Below are 23,024 nucleotides of genomic sequence, written 5' to 3'. Positions count from 1 at the left end.
AGGAGCGTCCAGTAGAGAGTGTGAGGGGCCACAGATCCGCCCCCTAAAGATGTGTAGAAGATGGAGGGAGCTCCAAGTCCCAGAGATCCATGGGTCTCCCCGAAGCAATGAGGCCCCAGGGAGAATGCCGCCAGAGAAGCCCCAAATACATTTGGCAGGGTCCAAGCCCAATATGTGAGTTAGTTAAAACAAGGCTGGGGTCATAGGTGCCTGGACCTGTTGCATATCAGGATGGGGGGAGGGCTTGTCTGTTCAAGTGGAGCCTGTCTGCTCCAAACTGAGGACTCCTGCCCCAGAAGATGTTGAAATGGTCTATAAAGCCACAAATGTACATCACGGTGGTGAAGTCCAAAACGCTGCGGGGGCTCGCAGGCATGAGCATGTCACCCCGGTGTTGACCCCTCTGCACTGGATTCCAGTTGCTTTTAGAGTTTGATTCAACATGTTGGTGTTGGCGTACAAATCGTTGAATGGACTGGCTCCTTCTCTCTATTGGACATGCTGGTGCCGGATGAGCCGGCTCGGCAGTTGAGGTCGGCTGACCAGCAGCAGTTGGTGGTGATGGGTCCGTCAACCGTTGACCCGATGACTTCTCATGCCAGACAGGGCCCGGTCCCTGATTGGACTCTATGGTGCTTCAATCCCACAAGTTGGTATCAGTGAGGAGAGAGAGAGATGAAAGCTGAAACTCCTGCTTACACCCTGCTGCCAGCAGGACCCGTATCCTTCCATCCATCCTGGAAGATGAATCTCAGGAAGCTAGCCTGTGGGTTTATCTGTTCACTGATGTTTCTGCAGAAGCTTTACATCTCCACACAGCTCTGCTTCCAGCTGTCTGACTGGTAACATAAACATTCATCAGCAGGAAACCACAGTGAAGCTGGGCAGTGACTTCCTGTAGCTCTGATTTTAGTTTCATTCCTGATGATGAACAGGAGTTTTTACATCTCAGCACACAAACGCTCAGTTTAACATGAACAGTCAAAAACGTCCGCACCTTGCTCACCTGTGGTTGTTGTCTTCCAGCTGTTCCTGTTCCAGCTGCTGAGAGGTCTGTCCTACATCCATCAGCGGTACATCCTTCACCGAGACCTGAAACCACAAAACCTGCTCATCAGTGACACGGGGGAGCTCAAGCTGGCTGATTTTGGTGAGTTGGCTGCAAATGGAGATTTGTGTGGTCGTTATGGTGACCAGCTTCTTTATCCCGTAGCAACACTTATATGAGAATGGCACACTCGAGTATTTATATTTATTTACATCAGGAGAGGCCTCGGGTAAAGTTTTACATTAACACTGACTAACAGGGACAGGACCACTGGCCACTCGCCTCCAGTAGATAAAGGTAGCATACGGGTGAAACAGGAAAAACTACAAGTCCATCTGGCGGGAAGTTGGAATCAGGCCAGTGTTTTACCTCAAACACAATTCTGGAGCAGCTGAGGGGCTCCAGGTTGGTCTAAGGCCAGATAACTCTGTCTGTCGTCAGCATACAGATGGTAATTTATGCCACGCTTAGCCAAGATTGTGCCCAGGGGGAGAATATAGATGGCGAAGAGTAGAGGACCCGATACCGAGACTTGAGGCACTCCCCATGGGAGTGGCACAGAGGGAGAGGAGCAGTCGCTGATGCAACTATCAGCAAGGTAGGATCTGAACCAGTTGAGGTTCTCCTTTAACTCCCACCAATGATTCCTGTCTACTTGTGATCGACTGTATCAGTGCTGCAGAATGGTCCAGCAGCAGGACATGGGAGCCATTATCACATGCAGCCAGGATGTCATAAAGCTTAGCTAGTGATGGAAATACAAAAAAGTAACGAGTAATCTAATTACTTACCATCTTGTTTTATCAGAACGCCGTTTCCGTTACTGACAAGGAAATGCGTGCGTTACTAATTCAGCAGCGCCGTGTCATCAGCTGATCAGGAGCTAAAGAGGCGGATGTTTTCATCCAAGAGCATCACGGCCGTGAAGAACGAGGAAGACGGGATGAATATCTACGGCTGCAGGTGTGGATCTGCAGCCGTGTCCTTCTTAGCGTGACAGCGGGACGTCCTGAAGGTCCGCTCACCTGTTCACCGCTCAGACGTCCTGATCTTCTACCTTCCTAGATCATCCAGCTGTAACCTGTTCCTGATCATGTCTTTAGTCCCGCTGTAACACTGATGCATCAGTCTCAGACGTCATGGAGCTCAGGTGTTATTAGAACTACCTGTGTGTGTTTACCACCCAGCTTCTGTGGTTGGGTCTGACCCACGTTAGTACATTTAAGTCCTCCATCAGGCTTGTGCCTCTTCTAGTGTCATTTTAAAGGATTTTATTTATTTATTTATTTATTTATTTGTTTATTTATTTGTTTATTTAACCGTTACTAGATTAGCAGCAACAGAAATGCTGCTAAAAACACACAATAATGTCAGCTGGAAACATTGCAACACTGTGCAAAACTAAATTTATTTCAGTCATTTAACTAGACTGAGAGACCATCTAAAGGCTCAGGAACCTTTACAAGTGTTTCTATGTGCTTGTTGGGCTATTGTTAAATATCACACGGAGACATTTTAATAGTCTAGATTAGTGTAATGTAACTGATTGCAGTTCCTCCTGTTGGAGGTCCGTTTATTTCTATTATTCAGTTTCATAAAAATATTTTATTATGTTCTAGTAATTTATACTTCAGTACTGTAGTAATTTATACTTCAGTATTGTGGTAATTTATACTTCAGTATTGTAGTAATTTATACTTCAGTATTGTAGTTATTTATACTTCAGTACTGTAGTAATTTATACTTCAGTATTGTGGTAATTTATACTTCAGTATTGTAGTCATTTATACTCAGTATTGTAGTCATTTATACTCAGTATTGTAGTCATTTATACTTCAGTACTGTAGTCATTTATACTTCAGTACTGTAGTCATTTATACTCAGTACTGTAGTCATTTATACTTCAGTACTGTAGTCATTTATACTTCAGTACTGTAGTCATTTATACTTCAGTACTGTAGTCATTTATACTCAGTACTGTAGTCATTTATACTTCAGTACTGTAGTCATTTATACTCAGTACTGTAGTCATTTATACTCAGTATTGTAGTCATTTATACTTCAGTATTGTAGTCATTTATACTTCAGTACTGTAGTCATTTATACTTCAGTACTGTAGTCATTCATACTTTAGTACTGTAGTCATTTATACTTCAGTACTGTAGTCATTTATACTTTAGTACTGTAGTCATTTATACTTCAGTACTGTAGTCATTTATACTTCAGTACTGTAGTCATTTATACTTCAGTACTGTGGTCATTTATACTTCAGTATTGTAGTCATTTATACTTCAGTATTGTAGTCATTTATACTTCAGTACTGTAGTCATTTATACTTCAGTACTGTAGTCATTTATACTTCAGTACTGTGGTCATTTATACTTCAGTATTGTAGTCATTTATACTCAGTATTGTAGTCATTTATACTTCAGTATTGTAGTCATTTATACTTCAGTACTGTAGTCATTTATACTTCAGTACTGTAGTCATTTATACTTTAGTACTGTAGTCATTTATACTTCAGTACTGTAGTCATTTATACTTTAGTACTGTAGTCATTTATACTTCAGTACTGTAGTCATTTATACTTCAGTACTGTGGTCATTTATACTTCAGTATTGTAGTCATTTATACTTCAGTATTGTAGTCATTTATACTTCAGTACTGTGGTCATTTATACTTCAGTATTGTAGTCATTTATACTTCAGTATTGTAGTCATTTATACTTCAGTACTGTAGTCATTTATACTTCAGTACTGTAGTCATTTATACTTCAGTACTGTAGTCATTTATACTTCAGTACTGTAGTCATTTATACTTTAGTATTGTAGTAACAAAGTAAGTTAAGGAAGTGTAAAAGGGGAATACATTTTTCTTGCAGTTTTTTAATGAAAAAAGTAACAAAATTATTTTTTTTTTCTTAGTTACTTTTACAATCTTGTAGCATGGTAAGTAACTGAGTAACCTTTTGGAGAAAGTAATCATTAACTATAACTGATTACTTTTTAAAAGCATGCAGCACATACGAACATGGGCGACTGCGCTGTTCGGGCCTGAGGCCCGACTGAAACACGAACAGGAAGCAGCTGAAAGTTGAGCTTGAACTCTTTACTCTAAAACTTTGGACAGAAAAGTAAAATCTGTATTTCCAGCAGATCTAACCGCTTTCTGATGTCGCGATAGGGAATCCTTGAACCGTTGTTGTGGGATATGTAGCCGTCCTTTTTCCTCCTACGCTCCAGGATTCACGGACGTCACATCCTGGTGTTTCTGGGAGGAGGCTCCAGGCCTTCTCCCAGAAACACTAAAGCAAAACTTTATAGGCAGTAATGGACTCGTCCTGGCTCCCCGCTGCGTTTAGACAGAAGGTAGAGGTCATGTGAGGGCACCATGGCTTTGCTAACCTACAGAGTCTTGTTAGCGTGTCCATGTGGTCTCCTCACCTCCACGAACTTAAATGTTCTTATTTAGACGTTCTGTGGCAGACCAGCTAAAGCGTGGCGTGTTTCTGTATTCATGCTGAAATATTTAGAGATTACAAACGTGTTTTTTCCAACACACCCTTTCACCAGTTCACTCATGTCCTCCCTGTCTTCTACTCATCCCTCTCTTCTCATGTCCCTCCTTTCCACCATGTCCTCCACCCCTCTGCCCCTCCACCCCTCTGCCCAGGCAGATGGGAGGATGAGGAGGTGGGAGGCAGCTTCATTAATAATGCAAACCTTGTATTAGTGTGGTGGAAACATTACTGGGAGAGAAATGAGCAGGAGGAAATACCAAATGAGCAAAAACGAGCCCCCCGGCCAGCTCTGGCTGCAGCTCAACCTTTGCCAGAGGGGTGCCAGATGAGGTTCACGTCGCTGGAGCGGCTGTGTGTGGATGGGTCCTGGCCTTGGCAGCAGGAATACTAACCTCCAGCTGCTGAGGCCTGTGGCTCTAGTAAACCAGTGAGACGGGGGCAGGGTGCCAGCCTTGGTGGATGGGAGCCAGTCAGCAGACAGGACTCTGGGGCTAGGGGTGGAAAACACATAAAGCTTTGGTTGGTGCACATCAGTGCCAGCATGGAAGGAATCACGCTAACTCCAGCCCTCGTCGGTGCTAACTCGGGATGTTGGTTTAAAGCAGAAAGCTGCTTATTTACATTTGGAAACCGTTCTTTCAGCATCTCTTAAGCAGATGAAACGCCAAAGGAGCCTGATGGAGCCCTAATAAACCCCCCCATAAGGAAATCTGCAACCTTGAACCTTCAAATAGAACCTCCTCCAGTTTTGGTGAGGTGCTATAATGTGTACAGCCAGTAGCTCTGGTCTTCTCCAGCAGTAAACCTCGGTCGCGTTAGAAGCCTTCGTCCATGATTATTATCCTTCTGTGTCATCCCTCAGACCTAGAGGACAGGAAGCCTCGTTCTCCCAGCCCCCAGAGCTCCTCCTCCTGCTGCTGGACTTAATCCAGATGCTTCCTCCTGCCTCTCTGGATTTACTCACATCTCATACCGTCAATGGAGCTTTGTGAAAACACGTTTTCACGGCTAATTGAGACCAGCTAAGCAGTTAGCATGTTTGTCTGGTGGTTGTGAGTGACACCCCACCCCCACCCCCACACACACACACACACCAGCCTTTCTTTGTTATCTAATGGACTAAAACGTCCATCTGCAGCTGCGAGCACGCCGGGTTCTGCTGTGCTGGAACGAGGTTCTGGGAGGAACGTCACACTGGGAGATCCAAACAGTTTTCCGGATGCCAGAGACATTCCTTCAGCTGCATCACCACATTGTTTCACTCCTCACACATCATTATGTCAGCAGCTGCTCCTGCACCACACACACACACACACACACCCATGGACGTAATTTTGTGGGCGGGGGGACATGTCCCCCCCACTTTTTCCAAAGTCAAGTTTTGACCCCTGCACTTTTTACCATCCAAAAACAACATTACGCTATATTAAATTGACACTGGTTGATTTCTAGGACCAAGCGGAAAATAACCGTTTGTTTTGAAGCCTGTTTACCATTAGAGCATACTGTAAAGATCCCCCCCCCCCCGTGTCCCCCCCACTTCTAAAGTGAAAATTACGTCCACACCCTCTGACCAAGTTAGATAGCACATGACAGAACGAGGCTTATTATAACTGTATGCACACTCATGTACACACACACACACACACACACACACACACACACACACACACACACACACACACACACACACACACACACACACACTAATAAAGAATGAAGGAATCAAACTTCCTTCTCCCAGTTCAATGTACAATGTACAGCCACCCCCACCACTCTCTCTAGCATGGGCATCACGGAGAAAGCACACGCCTGGTTTGAATCGTACCTCACAGGACGATCATTCAGTGTATCTTGGCTTGGACAATCCTCTACCGTGCACCATCTTGCCACAGGAGTCCCCCAGGGCTCTGTACTAGGACATCTTCTCTTTGTCACATACACCACCTCACTGGGTGAGATCATTCGATCACATGGCTTCTCCTACCACTGCTATGCAGACGACACCCAGCTCTATCTGTCATTTCCACCGGACGACCACACTGTCTCTGCACGAATATCAAACTGTCTCTCTGACATCAAAATGGATGAAATCCCACCATCTCCAACTCAACCTCTCTAAAACTGAACTACTTGTCATCCCAGCAAAACCATCCATACAGCACAATATCTCAATCCAGAATGACTTCCTATCTCTGGCTCCTTCAAAGGCAGTTGGAAATCTGGGTGTGGTGATTGATGAACACCTGACCTTTAAAGATCATGTGGCCTCTGTTGCTCGGTCATGCAGCTTTGTGCTGTATAACATACGAAAGATCAGACCATACCTAACACAACATACCACCCAGCTCCTGGTGCAATCTACTGTCATCTCCCGCCTCCATTACTGCAACGTCCTTCTAACTGGTCTTCCAGGCTGTACTGTGAGACCTCTTCAAATGGTCCAGAACGCAGCGGCGCGTCTGGTCTTCAATCAGCCTAAAAGAGCACACGTCACCCCTCTGTTCATTGAGCTCCACTGGCTACCGCTAGCAGCACGCATCAAATTCAAATAGCTAACACTAGCATACAAAGTCCGAGACGGTACGGCTCCCATCTACCTGAATCCTCTTGCAAAGGCTTACGTCTCGGCCCGGCCGCTCCGGTCATCACAGGATGGTCGGCTAGCAGTGCCTACACCACGCTCAGGACAATCCAGACTCTTCTCATGCATCGTTCCACAAATGTGGAATGACCTTCCAAGCACTACCAGAACTACGGCTCCCTTTTCGACTCTCAAGAAACTCCTGAAGACCCTGCTCTTCAGAGAGCATCTTCTAAACTAGCACCCTCCCTGCACCCGTCCCCCCTCTCTACCGTCCACTCCTTGTTCCCTCCTCTCCATGACTGATGCCAAGTTGTTGTTATTGTTGTTGTTGTTGTTATTGTTGTTGTTAGCCTCAAGGGCAACATGCCGATTATCACTTGTAAGTCGCTTTGGACAAAAGCGTCTGCTAAATACATAAACCATATACTAGCAGAACCCACTACCTTTGTGTGTGTGTGTGTGTGTGTGTGTGTGTGTGTGTGTGTGTGTGTGTGTGTGTGTGTGTGTGTGTGTGTGTGTGTGTGTGTGCGCGCCTTTGCCTCAGAAAGTGTTTCTAAGCGTCCGTCCTTGCTGTTGGAGCTACTGTTGCTGTCTAACTGTGTAGATGTCTCCAGCAGACCTCCACACGGCGGTTTGTGAGGCGGCCACATCAACCAGACATTTTCCACATTTGACCTTTTTTTCTTTCTGATGACAAATCAGATGAATCTGAAGGTCGTCCATCTTTTGGACGGATTACGATTGACCAAAGTAGCTGAAGTAGCGCTCCAGTGTGGAGGCGGAGCTTGGATCCAGCGTTAAAGCAGGTGTGTCTGAAACAAAAGTCCAGAACCTCATGACCTCAGCCTCTTCAGCCAACCCTGGACACATTTGATTACACACAAGCAGGTGACTAGTCCAGCTCCACGGAGCAGAAGGAAGGTGTGAGACTGTTTGGGCCACAGCACGTGAAACGTACATGGAATAGCTTCATACATTGTTTAAATGTTGCTGCGATACTCTAGATGACGGACAACCAGAATGTCTAGTGCAAGCTCTGGTTGGGACCACTGACCACCCAGGGGAAGCCACCACGCTGTAGCCTCCTCTGGTCCTGCTGGTGTGATGGAGGAGGAGATTGGCATTGTTGTGTATCGGCTCTGTGAAAGGAATAATGCAGAGAACAGCTGCAAGACTGATGATGGCTTTCTGCTTCGGTGTAGAAGTTTTACACACCAGTCATGCAGGGGCTGATACTGGAGGTGTCTGGCTGAGCGGGTCACAGCCATCTGCACAGATGGGCTCTGCTCTCCAGTGGGAGGTTGTCTACCGTAGAACTGGTCGTTGGCGGCGTGCACCACCTTCCAGTCAGCTGCTTGTTACAGCTCATGCTGCTGCAGAAGGTGAACTCCTGGGCCAAATCCCTGGAGATGTAGCCCATTTGTGTCCTTCACACCTTCCTCATTCACCCTGCCCTCCTCATCCTCAGCCTACACACTGCTGTGCGCATTTGTTGACCCTCTGTGTTGGGGGAGGTGGGGATGTTAATTAAGTGGTGACCTTACTCCTGGTTGCTGTCTGCACAGGAAGGCAGGCCAGAGGCTCAACTCCATCTAGTGAAGGTGGCTGAAGGTCGGTGTGTGTCCGTGTTTGTGTGCATGAATCCAAAGGTCAGGCCTTTGGAGTAGTCTGGTCCCGTGGGTTTGGGGAGGGGGGGGCATGGGGATCTGTGTCCTTCAGAGTAGCATTGGTGAACCTGAACCCAGTGTTGTCTGCCCAGGACAAGATTCTAATAGAACGCAGCTCGGTTCTGGTCCATCCAAGGTGTCCGTGGGAGGAACAGCCGACTTAGTGCTAGCTCTGATGGTTTTATATATGTGAGCTTTTAATTTACTGACAGCAGCGCCGCCCCTCCCTGCACTGTGTAGGGCCCTCCATCCACGGGGCCCCTCCCTGCACTGTGTAGGGCCCTCCATCCACGGGGGCCCTCCCTGCACTGTGTAGGGCCCTCCATCCACGGGGCCCCTCCCTGCACTGTGTAGGGCCCTCCATCCACGGGGCCCCTCCCTGCACTGTGTAGGGCCCTCCATCCACGGGGCCCCTCCCTGCACTGTGTAGGGCCCTCCATCCACGGGGCCCCTCCCTGCACTGTGTAGGGCCCTCCATCCACGGGGCCCCTCCCTGCACTGTGTAGGGCCCTCCATCCACGGGGCCCCTCCCTGCACTGTGTAGGGCCATCCATCCACGGGGCCCCTCCCTGCACTGTGTAGGGCCATCCATCCACGGGGCCCCTCCCTGCACTGTGTAGGGCCCTCCATCCACGGGGCCCCTCCCTGCACTGTGTAGGGCCCTCCATCCACGGGGCCCCTCCCTGCACTGTGTAGGGCCCTCCATCCACGGGGCCCCTCCCTGCACTGTGTAGGGCCCTCCATCCACGGGGCCCCTCCCTGCACTGTGTAGGGCCCTCCATCCACGGGGGCCCATTCTGCACACACGGAGACGTTTGCAAATGTGCACCTGATGCGCATCGCTGCCGTGGGCCGCCGCATGTCGAGGACCACCAGCCCAGGCAGGAGAAAGAAGTCCAGAACTTCACACGGCGCTGTGGTAATGGAGAGGTTTGCAGACAGGCTGGTGGAGAAATCAAACCAAAATCCAAACATTACATTAGTTCGTTTAACGTGTCTTGGATCGGTGATTTAACTCTCACAGGAACAAAGTTAACTGTTAGACCGTTCATACTTGAATACGTGTGTCTGAGCTGCAGCAGCTTTCTTCTGGAAACATGTTTTAGGTTGTACCCTCCACCCTTCTCATGAAGCCATTTCATTATTTTAGAGGGAGTAGCTTGTGTCTCACCGTATTTTAAACTGACCCAAATCAGGAAACATCAGTAGTCCGGTCTTTATCGTTGTATCCTGCCTGATTTATCAGTCTGATTATCCGTGTTTGCATTAAATCACTGTGAGTTGCTTTTGGACGCGTTCCCACACCCGTACAGTAAGTCCGATAGTAGTGAGTAGTGAACAACTTCGTTACGAATGACGATGTGTTTAGTTTCTGTTCGGATGGCCAGACCCCGAGCCAACTTCCCTCCTGCATTTGTGGTTTCCAGCAGATGTTGTGGTCCACGGCTTAAATGTCATCATCAGTCGTTATACTTGCTACGATATTGTTGAGTGTTCTCCAGATAACTCCAGTTGGGTTTGATCTAAATTCAAAGAGTTTATTTGCATCAAACCAGTTTTATACTAGCTTTTCTTTAGTGATCACCCCTCGACTCCCACTGCAAATCCACACCAGTACCAAGAACGTTTGTGTCATCTGACCCGCTCCACCCTTCATCAGGGCTCGCTGTTAGCTGAGCTGAGCAGACGCTTCACTCATCAGTCATAATTCAGCCTGTCACCAATAAACCCGCTCAGCCCCGACATCACTCTGATGTATCCCATCAAACCACCAGCAGGGTGAGTATCACCTGTCCGGCTCCAACTGGAGGTGTTGACAAGCACGCTGGGAGCTGTGGTGAGCCGAAGGGTTCTGTGCTACACACACACACACACACACACACACACACACACACACACACACACACACACACACACACACACACACACACACACACACACACACACACACACACACTTTATTCCATGTTAGATCCATGTGTGAAAGTTACAGAGCCGGTTTTAATAAAGCTCCTGTCTCCAGTGGGCGTTCTGACATGTGGAAATGCTAAATACCTCCTCCCTCCTGTCATTTATTCTCCCCCTCTGCCCCCCCCCCCCCCCCTCACAGTGGATTCGCTGCAGGGCAGGAAGTGATTTTTTCTCAAACAAGCTAAATGCTTTAATTAAACCTTCCGCCTCATTAAAGCTCGCTGCATCTGCACTCTGCTCTATTATCAGCTGGGTTTGATAGATCCTCCAAGTAATCTGAGTAACCTCGGGAAGCTCCTTCATTTTACATTTGCTTGATGGAAACAGGACCTTTTGTGTTCTTTGGGATCTGCTGACTGATGGCCTCGTCACATTGCTTCTTCTCAGAGGTCATGATCTCCTCCTGAGGAACAATTTCAGGATGGTTGCAGATGAGCGTGCAGAAGCACGACACGTTGTTTTAGTCTGATGGCTTCAGTAGGTCTACAGCAGAAGCAGCATAATTCCAACCTGGTTAAGGATTTAACTATGAAGGTCTTCACCCAATAAGAGGGAATTATTTTGTGTAAAATGTCAGAAATATCTAGGATGTAGAAACTGAAGAGCTACACAGAAGCTCTGGGTTTGATTTCTATCTGGAGTTAGCATCTTCTCCTGCATGGATGAGTTATCCAGGTATTCTAGTTTCCTCACTTCAGCTACAACTATATAAACTACAGCTATAGTTACAACTATATAAACTACAACTATAATTACAACTATATAAACTACAGCTATAGTTACAACTATATAAACTACAGCTATAGCTACAACTATATAAACTACAGCTATAGTTACAACTATATAAACTACAGCTATAGTTACAACTATACAAACTACAGCTATAGCTACAACTATATAAACTACAGCTATAGTTACAACTATATAAACTACAGCTATAGTTACAACTATATAAACTACAACTATAGTTACAACTATATAAACTACAGCTATAGTTACAACTATATAAACTACAGCTATAGCTACAACTATATAAACTACAGCTATAGTTACAACTATATAAACTACAGCTATAGTTACAACTATATAAACTACAGCTATAGTTACAACTATACAAACTACAGCTATAGCTACAACTATATAAACTACAGCTATAGTTACAACTATATAAACTACAGCTATAGTTACAACTATACAAACTACAGCTATAGCTACAACTATATAAACTACAGCTATAGTTACAACTATATAAACTACAGCTATAGTTACAACTATATAAACTACAACTATAGTTACAACTATATAAACTACAGCTATAGTTACAACTATATAAACTACAGCTATAGTTACAACTATATAAACTACAACTATAGTTACAACTATATAAACTACAGCTATAGTTACAACTATATAAACTACAGCTATAGCTACAACTATATAAACTACAGCTATAGTTACAACTATATAAACTACAGCTATAGTTACAACTATATAAACTACAGCTATAGTTACAACTATACAAACTACAGCTATAGCTACAACTATATAAACTACAGCTATAGTTACAACTATATAAACTACAGCTATAGTTACAACTATACAAACTACAGCTATAGCTACAACTATATAAACTACAGCTATAGTTACAACTATATAAACTACAGCTATAGTTACAACTATATAAACTACAACTATAGTTACAACTATATAAACTACAGCTATAGTTACAACTATATAAACTACAGCTATAGCTACAACTATATAAACTACAGCTATAGTTACAACTATATAAACTACAGCTATAGTTACAACTATATAAACTACAACTATAGTTACAACTATATAAACTACAGCTATAGTTACAACTATATAAACTACAACTATAGTTACAACTATATAAACTACAGCTATAGTTACAACTACATAAACTACAGCTATAGTTACAACTATATAAACTACAGCTATAGTTACAACTATATAAACTACAGCTATAGTTACAACTATATAAACTACAGCTATAGTTACAACAATATAAACTACAGCTATAGTTACAACTATATAAACTACAGCTATAGTTACAACTATATAAACTACAGCTATAGTTACACCTATATAAACTACAGCTATAGCTACAACTATATAAACTACAGCTATAGTTACAACAATATAAACTACAGCTATTGCTACAACTATATAAACTACAGCTATAGCTACAACTATATAAACTACAGCTATAGTTACAACAATATAAACTACAGCCATAGTTACAACTATATAAACTACAGCTATAGCTACAACTATATAAACTACAGCTATAGTTACAACAATATAAACTACAGCTATAGCTACAACTATATAAACTACAGCTATAGCTACAACTATATAAACTACAGCTATAGTTACAACTATATAAACTACAACTATAGTTACAACTATATAAACTACAGCTATAGTTACAACTATATAAACTACAGCTATAGCTACAACTATATAAACTACAGCTATAGCTACACCTATATAAACTACAGCTATAGCTACAACTATATAAACTACAGCTATAGTTACAACTATATAAACTACAGCTGTAGCTACAACTATATAAACTACAGCTATAGTTACAACTATATAAACTACAGCTATAGTTACAACAATATAAACTACAACTATAGTTACAACTATATAAACTACAGCTATAGTTACAACTATATAAACTACAGCTATAGTTACAACTATATAAACTACAACTATAGTTACAACTATATAAACTACAGCTATAGTTACAACTATATAAACTACAACTATAGTTACAACTATATAAACTACAGCTATAGTTACAACTATATAAACTACAGCTATAGTTACAACTATATAAACTACAGCTATAGTTACAACTATATAAACTACAGCTATAGCTACAACTATATAAACTACAGCTATAGTTACAACTATATAAACTACAGCTATAGTTACAACAATATAAACTACAGCTATAGTTACAACTATATAAACTACAGCTATAGTTACACCTATATAAACTACAGCTATAGCTACAACTATATAAACTACAGCTATAGTTACAACAATATAAACTACAGCTGTAGCTACAACTATATAAACTACAGCTATAGTTACAACTATATAAACTACAGCTATAGCTACAACTATATAAACTACAGCTATAGTTACAACTATATAAACTACAGCTATAGTTACAACAATATAAACTACAGCTATAGTTACAACTATATAAACTACAGCTATAGTTACACCTATATAAACTACAGCTATAGCTACAACTATATAAACTACAGCTATAGTTACAACAATATAAACTACAGCTATAGCTACAACTATATAAACTACAGCTATAGCTACAACTATATAAACTACAGCTATAGTTACAACAATATAAACTACAGCCATAGTTACAACTATATAAACTACAGCTATAGCTACAACTATATAAACTACAGCTATAGTTACAACAATATAAACTACAGCTATAGCTACAACTATATAAACTACAGCTATAGCTACAACTATATAAACTACAGCTATAGTTACAACAATATAAACTACAGCCATAGTTACAACTATATAAACTACAGCTATAGTTACAACTATATAAACTACAGCTATAGCTACAACTATATAAACTACAGCTATAGCTACAACTATATAAACTACAGCTGTAGTTACAACTATATAAACTACAGCTGTAGTTACAACTATATAAACTACAGCTGTAGTTACAACTATATAAACTACAGCTGTAGCTACAACTATATAAACTACAGCTATAGCTACAACTATATAAACTACAGCTATAGTTACAACTATATAAACTACAGCTATAGCTACAACTATATAAACTACAGCTATAGTTACAACTATATAAACTACAGCTATAGTTACAACTATATAAACTACAGCTGTAGCTACAACTATATAAACTACAGCTATAGTTACAACTATATAAACTACAGCTATAGCTACAACTATATAAACTACAGTTATAGTTACAACTATATAAACTACAGCTATAGCTACAACTATATAAACTACAGCTATAGTTACAACTATATAAACTACAGATATAGTTACAACTATATAAATTACAGCGTTAGCTACAACTATAGAAACTACAGCTATAGTTACAACTATATAAACTACAGCTATAGTTACAACTATATAAACTACAGCTATAGCTACAACTATATAAACTACAGCTATAGTTACAACTATATAAACTACAGCTATAGTTACAACTATATAAATTACAGCGTTAGCTACAACTATAGAAACTACAGCTATAGTTACAACTATATAAACTACAGCTATAGTTACAACTATATAAACTACAGCTATAGCTACAACTATATAAACTACAGCTATAGTTACAACTATATAAACTACAGCTATAGTTACAACTATATAAATTACAGCGTTAGCTACAACTATATAAACTACAGCTATAGCTACAACTATATAAACTACAGTTATAGTTACAACTATATAAACTACAGCTATAGCTACAACTATATAAACTACAGCTATAGTTACAACTATATAAACTACAGCTATAGTTACAACTATATAAATTACAGCGTTAGCTACAACTATATAAACTACAGCTATAGCTACAACTATATAAACTACAGCTATATTGTAACTATAGCTGTAGTTTATATAGTTGCAGCTAAAGCTGTAATTTATATACCTGTAGTTGTAGTTTATATAGTTGTAACTTTACATATAGTACTTCCTTAATCCATATTTTTTATTTTTGTTGTTTAGAGTTATGTCCCAGTCCGTCATGTGACTGGGACATAAACATAGTTCTGATTTATATTCTATGGTGTCCTCAGCTCCTTTCATTTCTCTACCCAGGCCTTGCCAGAGCCAAATCTGTCCCCAGCCATACCTACTCCAACGAGGTGGTGACTCTGTGGTACCGGCCTCCAGATGTCCTGTTGGGATCCACCGACTACTCCACCTGCCTCGACATGTGGTGGGTACTCAGTTTCTGACCTTTGGTTTTCATGTAATCTTGTGTCATTTGGTTTGGAAAGAACTTGGAAGTCTGGGCCTCTCTGCTTAGGCTGACACGCAACCTGACCCCAAATAAATGGAAGTGGATGGATGGATGGATGGATGGAATGCATAGCTCCACCCACTCCTGCCATCATACATTGGACCTTGTGCTGACTTATGGCATAGAGTGTGAGGAAATAACAATCTTTCCACATAATCCAGTCCTCTCGGACCACTTTCTGATAACCTTTGAGTTTTTTATAACTGAGTTCTCGAGACATGAAAGTAAATTTCACTATAGTCGGTCTCTATCTGACAACGCTGTTGCGTCTTTTAAATCAACTGTTCCATCTTTACTGTCCTCAGCATCTCAGAGGAACGTAGCAGAGGGCAATATTTTCAGTTCTAGCCCCTCACAAATTGATGCCTTAGTTCATCATGTTAATTCCTCTTTACGTGTGGCATTAGATGATGTTGCCCCTTTAAAAAAGAAGGTAATTAGGGACAGGAAGTTGGCTCCCTGGTTTAATTCTCATCTACGAGCCTTAAAACAAAACTCTAGGAAATTGGAGAGAACATGACGCTCTACGCACCTCGAGGAGGCCTACTGAAGCGAGCGTCTACTAGGTGGTTTCATTAGAATACGCTGCTTTTTCAGGGAAGTTGAGGCCGCGGTGAGTTTTATTGTACAGACCCTGGTTTGGACTCCCTAATTAGAACTCGTTTTCTGTTTTAAGGTGGAATGGAGATTGCCGTACTTGTTTTCCTGTGACAACACACTTTCCTTTTCATTTCCCGTTATTCAGTGGTTTTGAATACTAGGGCGAAAGTTTACTGGAGGCCAACACAGCTGACTATTATTTGGGTCCTATCAGGATTAATTTGCGCCTCTGTCAGCATATGTGGGTGGTGGTAACTAGAAAATGATTCCCGTTAGTTGATCAGGCTAAAATGGATTTATCAATTAATCTAATTAATCCACCCTTTGAAATGGTTCCTTCTCACGCTAAACAGACGTTTTCACACGTGCAGAACAGAGCCTGTTTGAACCATCGAACCATTATGGTTTATAACCCTTAGGATGTCCCACTACAACAGGGAGGAGGAGAGACTAGCTCCCATTACCTAAGGTATCTTTTCTTATCTGTCACAACCTGAAAACAAGTCCTGAAGCACAGGTACAAGCAATAAGGTGGCTTACCTTCCCTATCAGGTCTGGTCGGGGCTCCCACTCAAAGGCTAAAAGAGTCCTTTGAGAATCGAGAACGAGGATTCTTTTTCCAAAAAGTTTTTTTTTAAATTTAAAAATACAAAAGCGTAAAGCTAAGATTAAATATCCCCTTACGAGGATGCTGCTTCTAAATCTCTCCCTGAGAATAACTGAAGCTTCCTCCTCTTCCAGCTTCTGCTGACTGCTGTCAACTCGTCAACTTCTGTCCTCTCACTACTTCTAACTGCTCTTATATATCATTCTAAAACTGCAAAGCAAAGCATTTTCCATTGTATAGCATTTTCATGTTACAAGCACTTTTTTCAGAGTGAAGCAAAACAATAGGATCATTTGTCATTTGTAAGATGGTTTCAGGTTCACCCAAAGACCAAACACCCCACGGAGGACTTTCACTTCCTGAGATGTCTCTTCAGTTGGTCTTCTTCTGCCCCTCATCCTGTGCTACTTCCTTTCAATTGGACCACTCCTCTTTATCACCTGCCTGATTCCACTCGCATCAGCAGGCTCTCGCTTATCTCTGCTTTCCTTGTGACCTCTTTTATTACCTCCATTGTTTCTGGCATGCGAGAGCTTGCAACACTACCTATCCTGGAAAAATAGTCTTGTGCTTTATAAAAATAAGCTTCAACAAGCTAGAACTGCTTATTTTTCATCACTATTTGAAGAGAGTAAGAATAATCCTACATTTCTTTTCAGTACAGTTGCTAAATTTACTCACGACCATAGCTCTGAAACATCTATTCCCTTAGCTCTGAGCAGCAACGATTTTATAGGATTTTTCACAAGTAAAATTAATTCTATTAGAAACAAAATCTTTAGCATCCTCCCTAATGCGATTTCTTCTTCCTCAGTAAGTGAGGCAGCATCAGAGGTGACTATAGAACCTCATCTGTGTTTGAACCGTTTTGATCCAGTTGAGCTTTCAGAGTTATCAAAAAAAATTGCTTCATCTAAACCTTCAACTTGCATTTTGGATCCAGTCCCAACCAAATCATTTAAAGAAGCATTTCCTTTGGTTACTGCCCCCATTCTAGATATAATCATTCTATCCTTAGTAAATGGGTTTGTACCACAAGATTTTAAAGTTGCTGTAATCAAACCTTCACTTAAGAAGCCTTCTCTGGATCCAGATGACCCAATGAATTATAGACCAATATCTAACCTTCCATTTTTATCCAAAGTCCTGGAGAAAATAGTGGCCATCCAAGTATGTCAGCATTTAAACACTAATGCTCTGTTTGAGGAATTTCAGTCTGGTTTTAGAGAGTATCACAGCACTGAAACTGCGTTAGTGAGAGTTACAAATGATATTCTCATGGCCTCAGATAAGAATCTTGTGTCTGTTCTAGTCTTTTTAGATCTCAGTGCTGCCTTTGACACAGTTGATCACAATGTTCTTTTAGAAAGACTTGAACATGTTGTAGGGATCAAAGGAACATCGTTAGGCTGGTTTAAATCCTACCTGTCTGACAGATTTCATTTTGTAAATGTACATGACAAATCTTCTTCATACTCCAGGGTTACTTGCGGAGTACCACAGGGTTCAGTGCTTGGGCCAATTCTTTTTACTATATATATGCTCCCAATTGGTAAAATCATTAGACAGCATGGGATAAACTTCCACTGTTATGCTGACGATACTCAGTTATATTTATCCATTAACCCTGATGAACCTAATCGGTTGGGTAGATTACAGGCTTGTCTTGAGGACATAAAAAATTGGATGACTCTAAACTTTTTGCTTTTAAATCAAGACAAAACGGAAGTTCTCATCTTTGGACCAGAAATCCAGAAAAGGAAATTGCTTAGCCAATCGCCTGACCTGAATGGCATTACATTGATCTCCGAGAACAAAGTAAGGAACCTTGGTGTTATCTTTGACCAGGACATGTCATTCAAATCCCAGGTTAAACAGGTTTGTAGGATTTCCTTTTTCCACCTTCGGAATATTGCTAAGATTAGAAGCATACTTTCCAGGAGTGATGCTGAAAAACTAGTTCATGCATTTATTACATCAAGACTGGATTACTGTAATCCATTACTCTCAGGAAGTCCACAGAATGTAGTTAAAAGTCTTCAGCTTGTCCAAAATGCTGCAGCTAGAGTTCTGATGAGAATTAAAAAGAGAGATCATATCTCTCCTGTCTTAGCTTCCCTACATTGGCTACCTGTTAAATTCAGAATAGATTTTAAGATCCTTCTTCTCACATATAAAGCTCTTAATAATCAAGCTCCATCATACATCAGTAATCTGATTGTTCCATACGTTCCTAACCGAGCACTTCGCTCTCAGACTGCAGGTCTACTGGTGGTTCCCAGAATATCTAAAATTAGGATGGGAGGCAGATCTTTTAGTTATCAGGCTCCTCTCCTGTGGAACCAGCTCCCAGCTTTAGTCCGTGAGGCAGACACTTTGTCTACATTTAAGAATAGGCTTAAAACATTTTTATTTGATTGGGCCTATGGTTAAAATCTGATGTTAGCCTAGATCTGGACAAGTGGGGGAGTAGAGGGAGGTGGAGTGTACAGTCGGTAAAGACGGCTCTCCCTTGCCCTGCCTCCAACATGCCTCCATCTAAATAGGATAGATTATCCAGAGTTATCTCTGTAGTTATGCTGCTATAGGCTTAGACTGCTGGAGGACACACTGACCACTTTCCACACTCTACTGCTTTCTTCTACAATCTGCTCTTTAACTGTATTATTTCCTGCTATTTCAGCTGTTAACGTTATTTTCTCTCTAAGTGTTTTTCTCCCCAGAAGAAGCTACAATGATGTTCTGCTGAGCTGTGGTGGCCTCATGGAGGGGGCCATTGACTAGCACACTGCTGCTAACCACTTAAACATTCTCCCTCTCCTGATAATAACTTTTTACTCTCTTTGACGTTGGATGTGCTACTACTAGTTTACCCGTTTAATTATAGATCCACTAGGATAAATACAATAAAGTTTATCTCTCACCTACTGTAATAGAATATTTACTAAGAAACCACAATGTAACCATGTGTGTGTGTGTGTGTGTGTGTGTGTGTGTGTGTGTGTGTGTGTGTGTGTGTGTGTGTGTGTGTGTGTGTGTGTGTGTGTGTGTGTGTGTGTGTGTGTGTGAGTGTGAGTCGTGGAGGATGGCTGCTTATACTGAGCCAGGATCCTCTGGAGGTTTCTTCCTGGTAAAAGGGAGTTTTTCTCTCCACTGTCGCTGCATGCTTGCTTAGTATGAGGACTGCTGTAAAGACACTGACACTAGTCAGTGACTCGATGCAGCCTGCTGGGTTCCTTATATAGGAAGCTCGTTACTGATTGGCTTAATGACCTGACCTGTATTGGAGTGTGTACTGTGTGAAGGTCCTTGAGACGACTCTGGTTCTGACTTGGTGCTTTATAAATAAACTTGATGGATGGATGGATGGATGGATGGATGGATGGATGGATGGATGGATGGTTGGTTGACTGACTGACTCCCTCTTCATCCGTCTGAACCACCAGAGGTATGAATCAGAAATACGATGTGTGACCATGAATGAAACCTGCAGTTGGATGACCAAAGCAGGAGCTTGATATTGTCTCTTAGTGGAGAAATCCAACTTCTAAACTCAGTTCTGTTTCAGAGCCTCAGTGGCGTAAAGCCAACTCTATCTGCTGGTTTTGTTTACAACACTTGCATCAAAGTGAAGGAAGGAAGAAGAAACTGTGTTTTCTTGTAGCTGACCTTTGTCCACACTCACCTTCTGGCTGCTGAGGTCTGAGATGAAGCCATCTCATCCCACTGAGTGGTGGGAGCGTTCAGCTTGATGGGAAGAAATCCTGATAATATTTCTGTCTCCTTGTCTTTGCTTGAACGGTCGCTGCGCACTGAGCCAGGAAGTGAAGCTGTCAGAAAACCAAAGTGCTTTGATAAATGTGCACTGACTGCTCTCTCACTCACTCACACACACACACACACACACACACACACACACACACACACACACACACACACAGAATGAGGGTTTTTTTTAGCGCTGAAACTGACGATACTGAATTTGCTCTTTCTTGCAGGGGGGTGGGGTGCATTTTCATCGAGATGATCCAAGGAGTGGCTGCCTTTCCTGGAATGAAGGACATCCAGGACCAGCTGGAGAGGATATTCCTGGTGAGTCACTGGTGTGTGTGTGTGTGTGTGTGTGTGTGTGTGTGTGTGTGTGTGTGTGTGTGTGTGTGTGTGTGTGTGTGTGTCCTGCCATCACAGGACGGCTAGAGACACTTGAGACAAGAGGGACACCCTGGTGTTCTGAAGGACGTCCTCTACACACCCTAACGTAACTCTGATGCTGACGCTCCATCATAACTGTATGTGGGTGGGGGGTGGGGGTGGGGTGGGAACCACTGATCAGAGCAACAGTCCCAGCTCAACTGATGAGACTCATCAAGGCAGGGTTGAATTCATCAGTGGAAGTCTACGGAACACTGAACCATCTAGCATGGAACTGTGCTAGCCATTAGCCACATACCCGGTCCACGTAGGATGGTGCCGGTACCAGACACCCGGTTCCAAAAATGAACAGTGACATTGTCTTACCTCGGGATATGTCCTGTTGCCTAGTAACCATGACAACGAATAGAAGCTTACAAGCTGCCTCTGTCCATAGAGAGAGGACCTTTCTGCAGCCAGAGACAGAAGAAAAGTGAATATTTTTCACTCCGACATGAAGGTTGGATGAACCTGATCAAGGAGACAAGCTAGAAGTTTTAATGTTTCACTGAAGCAAAAACAGAAAGTTAGTTTCTGGAAGACATCAGTAGTTCAGCAGTAACCACACGTGTTCCCCAGCATTAGCAGTAACTAGCGTTAGCTAAAACGTGGAGCTTCACCATCTCACCCAGAGTGGAACAGGGCAGACATCATGGATTCCTGTCTGTTGGCTACAAGCATCTGAGTAATTCATGAAAAAATTACAGCAATGACAGGATGAAGTCGGTTCAACAAGGAAAAGGTCAAGTGTGGAGACATAGCCTGCTCACCTCTGTTCAGCCTCTAGGCTGAAGGCTGCAGAGACCCAGCTGAGGTAGCTGGATCTGGGATGAGGTGGAGGAGAGCCCTCAGGCACACGGTCTCTCGCTAAGCTGGCAGGAGAGGGAGATGAAGGAGGATGCTTCTGATTGATTGTCTTTATGCCAGAGGGGGAGAGGGGACCATGTGAGGCTCCAGCCCTCCTCTCAGACACAAAGACACACAGAGACAGGACTCAGGACCGGTGCTGGACAGACTCTCTCTGGGTCTCTTCTGTCGTCTTTGACTCTTTTTGGTCTAGTAAAGACCGGTTTGCAAATACGAAAGACAAAGGGTGAGTTGGATGAACTGAACTCCGGTCCAGCTGGCACCACATCTGTACTCCAGAAACTAATGTCTGTCCTCGGGGCGTCGTCACCGTTCTGGCTGGGTTTTGGCGATGTGCAGCGAAATATTAGCCTAGTGAACTAGACCAAATTCTTGCTTTGCAAAGTTTGGTCTAGCAACGCTCCATTGGAACCTCCACAGCTCCTACCAGGACTCTGGCTGACAAATCACAGCTCTCTAGAGGGGTTTCAAACACATAAAGAGCTGTGATTGGTCCATAATGGTGGGCCAATCATAGTGCTCTATCTGCTTAGTGAACAAATCACAGAGCTTTATCTGCTTTGTGGGCCAATCAGGGCACTCTATATGCCTGGTGGGTGGGATGATGCAACAGAGTGAAACAAGAGTACGTCACATTCATTGTCCAGTGGACAACGGTAGAACCCGCCCCACAACCGAGAGCCGTCAATGGAGCGTGGCCAGACTAAATAATACATTTATTTAGTCTGGCTTGTAGGCTAGCGAAACATGTGAAAACTGACAAATGTGGAATTAAATCATTAATAAAGCACGTCACAGAACAGCATGACTGCTGGCAAAGAAAACAGACAAATGCCAGGAAATAAATGTAGAGCACTGCAGAAAAGAACCC

At 42.6% G+C, this 23,024-nt stretch overlaps 1 protein-coding gene across 7 annotated transcripts in view; it reads left to right on the top strand.

The window, feature by feature from the left end:
* The window catches only part of cdk14 (cyclin dependent kinase 14), a 146,455-nt gene that overhangs the window by 74,981 nt on the left and 48,450 nt on the right, over nucleotides 1-23,024 (top strand). For all 7 annotated transcript variants that reach the window (XM_070551260.1, XM_070551258.1, XM_070551259.1 and 4 more), the window contains 3 exons: nucleotides 1,027-1,150; nucleotides 15,684-15,804; nucleotides 21,094-21,187. In XM_070551260.1, the coding sequence (XP_070407361.1) occupies nucleotides 1,027-1,150; nucleotides 15,684-15,804; nucleotides 21,094-21,187 (339 nt within the window). The remainder of the gene's footprint in view (nucleotides 1-1,026; nucleotides 1,151-15,683; nucleotides 15,805-21,093; nucleotides 21,188-23,024) is intronic.

This window comes from Nothobranchius furzeri, chromosome 5, assembly GCF_043380555.1.
Source record: "Nothobranchius furzeri strain GRZ-AD chromosome 5, NfurGRZ-RIMD1, whole genome shotgun sequence".
In the NCBI taxonomy this organism is placed as follows: domain Eukaryota; kingdom Metazoa; phylum Chordata; class Actinopteri; order Cyprinodontiformes; family Nothobranchiidae; genus Nothobranchius; species Nothobranchius furzeri.
This window is presented reverse-complemented; position numbering and strand designations above follow the sequence as displayed.